Here is a 5,841-nt window from a genome sequence, read left to right on the forward strand (position 1 = left end):
GTCCTTCATCAGGTTCTGGAAGGCGGGGACCAGATCTGTCTTGGTGATCTCAGGCCCCACTGCTTTTTGGAGCTGCAGACAGGAAGAGGGGCGGGAAAGGCGTTTGGCAGGTGCAGAAACCCGACGTAAGGACAGGTAAGGTAGTCTGCCTACAGCTAACAAACAGTAACGTGCACTGCATGCGGGGGGGCTTCAGAGAGCTGGTGGGAAAACTCCATTACCCTTCAACTGCATTTTTCTTTCTTTTTTCCAACTGCATTTTTCAACTCTACTTCCCCACACACCTCAAAAGGCCCCTCGTACAGCGTGGTATCAGGTCATTCGTTCATATACCACTGTCTGTGCATTTCTATGTCAGGTTTCCCACCCCCAAAATGATGACTAGACTTTAAGATTTTTTTTTAAAAAGAATTTAAACCAAGTGCCACCCCACTGAGACGACAGGGACTCATAGGAACCTGGTGGCACAGGGTAGAACTGCTTGTTCCGGTCTCCCAGGCTGTGGTCTTTACAAGAGCAGGACCTCCCCTCCCATGCAGGGCTGGTGAGTTTGAAGCCCAGACCTTGCGGAGTCATAGGATTGGGCGTGCCCGCCCCCCTCTGAGGGTCTGTTTCCCCACCTGTGGGAGCAGGTTGTGTCCCTCACCTACCTCTGTGAACTTGTCGGCCACCATGTACCGGACTCGCCAGGACTTGTCCTCAGCAGCCTGGCGCAGGGTGGGCATCACCAGCGCCTCCAGGTCCTCCTGGGGCAGGAGCTGGGCGATGTTCACACAGGCCTCCACCGCCAGCAGCCGCACAGAGTCCTAGGCAGAGGTTGGCGCAGTTAGGCTCCACCTCCCCTTCTGAGGAGGGGGTGGATTGGGGGTTGGGGGGACAGCCCACCTGCTCATCAGAAGCCAGGTTGGAGAACATGGGAATGATCTCGCTCTTGACGTTGTCCAGCTCCAACACCTTGGCAAACTCTCCCAGCTTGGAGGCTGCGGCCCGCCGCACCATGGGGGTGTCGTCTGAGCACAGGTTCCGGAAGTACCTGGGGGCAAGCTAGGGCTCAGGAGTGGGACTCCCCAGGGCCCGTCAGGCCCTAACCCTGAGGCACAGAGAACAGATCTCCCACAGCCACGCAGGCGCCATGAGCCAAGATCAGCGTGCCCACCGCTCAGAGCAGCTACTGTGGTCCCGTTTCCCATGTGCGCAGTTGAGCAGTTGGGAGAGGAGGCACCGGGGTTCAGGCACACCAGCCTCTAGACCTCAGTCTCCGGGGTGGGGGGTGGGGGGTGGGGTGTCTGGAGCCCAGAGGGGGCTCCTGTGTGGGTACTTACTGTCGGAGCTCTGCCTTGACTGCACTGGACACCCGGGGGTAGCAGACAGAAAAGAGGCCGCAGGCCGAGGTGCGGGAGGTGAACCAGTCACCGCCTGCCAGCCGCTTCACCAGTGGCACGAAATGGGCTTCCAGGTCTGCAGGAGAGTGCTCGTGCGAGATGGCCCGCAGGGACTCCACCGCCTTGTCCCGTACCACCGTCTCCTCCACCGTGGCCAGCGACTCCAGGGGCGGCTGTGGCACAAGGCAGGTGGGTCATCACCCAACGGCAACCTCACCATCCCCAGCCTCTTCAGAGAGGGGAACCACGCCTCTCTCAAGTTTCTCCAGCAGGACAGGAACATCCAATCCACACGGGCTCACGGGAAGCCCCTGTGCACCACTGTGTGTGCGAGGCTGTGCCCTTTCAGAAAGGGATCGCCAGGCCTTTCTTCTGAGGCACTTCAGGGGGCATCAGAACCGCTATCCTCTCTGCTAGCAGTCACCCGGGGAAGGCCCACAATGACAGCACTGACTCCAACGCCCTCTAGTCAGGCTAGTGTGTCACACTCCAGGGGCACCGGCTCTAACGCACTGAGCCCTCTGAAGCAGGGCTGGTCACTGTCCTATCTTAAATGAGGGGAAACAGAGGCCTACCGGCTGGCCGGCCCCACTTCTCACCTTCCCTCAGAGCTATCTGCTAGCTGACCTGTGCGTCAGAACCTTGGCCAGTCCCTGGGCTAAGGGTGGCTTTGAGTGCTTCCATCTGAGAGCCAAGGGAAGGTGCAGAGAGGGGCCAGGGAGCATCCCGTGCCCACCCTGAGCAGATGCCCACTGGTCAGGATGCCTCGGTGTTCCTGGTGTTGCCACGGCCACTGCTGCTGACTCAATAGAGTCCCTGAGGCACACGGTTAGAGGTGTGAGTCACCTCAGGAGGCAGGCCTGGTGGTCGGCCCCTGGAAAGAGCAGCCAGGGGGCCCGGGCAGCTCAGTTCTACTCCCCTCGACACACTGATGGGCACTGCCCCACAGCATGGAGCCGGAGCAGGATGTTCCCGGCCATCTGGTCTGAGAAGGCCTCTCCTCGACTCTGCGCAACACCCCCACCCCCACCCCCAGCCCAGCTGGCTGACCCCGCCACCCTGTGGACTCACCAGCAGGCAGTGCACGAACTCTGGGCCTCCCACCAGCGTGGTGAAGGTTCCCAGCTGCTCCGCCAGGGCCAAGAGGACCTCATCCTCATCGTAGATGGTGTCTGCGGAAGCAAGACAGACTCGGTGACAGGCCGGCCACTGCAAGCCCAGCCCACGGCCTCCCCTCTGCCGCCGCAGCCCGCGGGCCCAGTCTCCCCTTGCGGGGCTACGAGCTCCCAGCAGACAGAGACCGTGTGGGTGGGATCAGGCCTCCCGCTCCAGGCAGCGAGCAGCACACCCAGAAACAGCCCTCGTGCGACTGCGCGCCTCTGTCTGACTAGGCCTTTCACAAACGGAAGGCGTGTGTGTGAGCCAGTCGACCGGCACCACTTTCCCGGTAGCGTGTGCTCACGTTGTTGTCTGTCTCTATGTCGCAGTTTGGTCACTCTCGAGAAATTCCCAACCCCGTCCTACTGCAACTGCACACTAGGATCCCTGGTGCCGGAGTGGTGACGCGCTGAGCTGTTCAACACAAGGTGGGCAATTCAAAACGACCAGCCATTCTGCGAGACAAAGACGGGATTTCTGCCCCCGTCAACAGAGTCTCAGAAACCCACGGGGGCAGTTCTACTCTGTCCTACAAGGTCGCTGCGAGCCAGATCGACTGGAGGGCAGGGCGTGTGGTTTCGGAGGTTTTTACTACACAATGAGGAGCCCAGGTGGTGCTGTGAGTTAGTAACTGGGCCACTAACCACAATGTCGGCAGTTCTAATCCACCAATCAACCCTCGACTGCCTGCTCCTGTACAGACGCAGAAACCCATGCAGGGTTTCTCTGAGGTGGAATCGCACACCTAACAGAGCCTCCGTGAGCGGCTATGGGCTGGGAACCCATAGCTTTCCTGTGGTGGTCTAACGGTGGTCTGCAGCGTCATGCTGACCTGCCTGCATTGAGCTACGGGTTAGCACACATGTACACGACCAACCACCAAAAGCCCGCTTTCCATGAGCGGTGAACTACTGGTCTCTTCAACAGGGAACCGTCCTCTCTGCGGAATGGGCAGAGGTCTCACAGCCAGGACCCCAGGCAGACCGCAAACCATGGCTCCTGAGGCCGGACAAGACCCCGGGCCTCTGTCCAGTTCCCGCCGAGGTGAGTCCCACTCCTGGAGACCCCACTGTGCTCCAAGTTTCCAATGACTGATGTGGAGAGAGCAGGTGGCAACCCTTTCCTCTTAGGAGCCTCTGGATGGATTCGAACCACCAACCTTCCAGTAAGAAAGTAGCCAAGCATGCATCACTGTATACACCACCGAGTCTTTCAGCAGCAAGCTACCTTACAGCCTCCCTGCGGGGACATGCAGCAGACTCACCCCAGACTTCCTCTCCCCTCACAGAGTAGGGCTGAAGGCCCTGGCCCTGCTCTCGAACCCTGCGGGAAAGCCGACAGCAACAAAGACAAGCACTCTACTGCCACTTGCTCCCACTCCTGGTGACTCCATGTGGACACAGCAGACCTCCTGGGGCCTTCTGGAAGGAGGCCAGGCCAGGCCTTTCTTCCAGGGCACCTATGGGTGCACTTGAACATCCTCCTCAGTGGGGGATAAAACCCCCTCTGAAATGTTCTCAGGGCGAGCTCAGGGGGTGTCCCGAGTCATCTTTTCTGATACTGCGTGTCTCCCTTGCTCATCTGAACATTCGTGGTCCAGAGCAAAGCATCACCTGGGACCCCACAGCTCAGAGAAGTCTCTCTCTGCAGCCCCCGCTACTCTGGGTGCCCCGCCATTCCTGGACTACAGGCCACGACACCTCTGGGGGCAATGGACAGGCTCCTGTAGGCAGACTTTTCACCCTACTGATAATGGTTCCTATGGAGACCCAGAGACCACCCCCTAGACCACCCCTTCTCATTGCTGTGTAACCTATAGTGCAGCCCCTCCCTGTGACATATGTCTCTACCTGTAATTAGTGGGCTGGCATGCCCCCAAAAGGTATATAGGTGTAGGTCAGCAAGAGAGACTCTCTGACCCCTCTCCCTTGTTCCCTTGTCCTCCTTCCCTTCCCCCTCTCGCCACGTGGCCCACCAAGCTGGGCTGAGGTGAGCCATGCTACCATGTAATGTGTCTGACTGCATTATTGTAATATCTCTCATGCTCTCGATGACTTTAATATAATACTTATATATCTCAAGCATACAATTGTGCATTACTGAACCCGTGGGTAGTAGCAGTAGTAGCGGTGAGGGCTGGCACCCCCTACCCCCTCACAATTTAACTTAATTTAATACAACACCAGATTCCTTAATGCAATAAAGTAACACTAGGTGACACTGATGGTTAAACTCTTGACTACTAGCCACGAGGTTGGCGGTTCAAATCTACCCATAGGGGCTTCGGAGATAGGTTCAGCCACAGCCTGGAAAGCCCAGCAGGGCAGTTAGTTCTACACTGGGCACGTGGGCTGCTGTGAGTCAGCATCAGCAGGAGGGCAACTGGCCACACCGCTGACCCTTCACAAGGGCCCACCACGTGTTACAGGGCTGCTCCGTTTGCCACAAGTGAGGAAAGTGCCGCAAAATCAACCCCTACTACCCACCCTCCCTCACCTCTGTCTCTCATCCTGAAAGACTCCAAGTTTAATCCCATCTCCATACCTGTCAGGAAGGGCAGGAGCTCACTGCGGGTCCTCTCGACGCCAAGGGCCAAGGCGATGGTGGACAGCTTCTTGATGCTGTTGAGGCGAAGCTAAAACAAGGAGAAGAGGGGAGAATGTTAGCGTGCAGGCCGTGGGAGTTCCAGCAGCCCTGGAGGCTTTGCTAGGTACGATGGAGGTGCCGATACAGTAAACCTGTGGGAACGGGAGCCTGAGTGAGGAAGAAACCTGTCCCGGAAGAAGCACATAAATCTTTGCCACCAACAGCGAGCAAAAGTGTAAGACCACATACTGCCAAACTCAAATCTGGTAGCTGCACAAACACAGCCACGTACCCCCTAGCTACCCGGGTGCGGCGATGCACCTGTCACACCACACTGGAGGAAGGGCAGCGGGGTGGTTGCCCTCGGGCGGCACACTGCTCACCCTTGTGCTAGCCTTCCTGAGGGTTTGGAGACGCCGCAACACAATGATGGGAGGTTGACCTGCTTCTTCCCTTGCTGTCACCTCCAAGCTGGCTCCGTCTTCCTCTTGGCTGGGCTACAGGGAGGTGCTCACCTGGGCGGCCCTGGCCCCGAGGAGTCCCCTTCCTAAGCCTCAAAAGCTCTAAAAGACTAAAAGAGCTCTGCAGATGTGAACTGGGGGAGGTGGTTGTCCCGGATTTTCTGGGCAGACTCAAATAATCACCTGGCACTTTACAGTCAGAGAGCGTCTCCTGGCTGTGGAAGAGGAGTCAAAGCTACAACGTTGCTGACTCT

At 58.1% G+C, this 5,841-nt stretch overlaps 1 protein-coding gene and 1 long non-coding RNA gene across 2 annotated transcripts in view; one reads left to right on the forward strand and one right to left on the reverse strand.

Annotated features, from left to right (window-relative positions):
• PPP2R1A (protein phosphatase 2 scaffold subunit Aalpha) overlaps positions 1-5,841 on the reverse strand; it is a 17,010-nt gene that overhangs the window by 7,550 nt on the left and 3,619 nt on the right. Inside the window, exons 2-7 of the mRNA XM_004715662.3 lie at positions 5,085-5,175; positions 2,454-2,554; positions 1,323-1,555; positions 886-1,033; positions 651-806; positions 1-72 (exon numbers count right to left, since the gene is read on the reverse strand). Coding sequence (XP_004715719.2) covers positions 1-72; positions 651-806; positions 886-1,033; positions 1,323-1,555; positions 2,454-2,554; positions 5,085-5,175 — 801 coding nt within the window. The remainder of the gene's footprint in view (positions 73-650; positions 807-885; positions 1,034-1,322; positions 1,556-2,453; positions 2,555-5,084; positions 5,176-5,841) is intronic.
• On the forward strand, positions 2,874-4,275 carry LOC123521972. Its single transcript, XR_006680303.1, has 3 exons — positions 2,874-2,968; positions 3,468-3,584; positions 3,829-4,275. It is a non-coding gene; the product is annotated as an uncharacterized LOC123521972 (long non-coding RNA).

This window comes from Echinops telfairi, unplaced genomic scaffold, assembly GCF_000313985.2.
Source record: "Echinops telfairi isolate 266 unplaced genomic scaffold, ASM31398v2 ScPeMD7_655;HRSCAF=1070, whole genome shotgun sequence".
Lineage (NCBI taxonomy): Eukaryota > Metazoa > Chordata > Mammalia > Afrosoricida > Tenrecidae > Echinops > Echinops telfairi.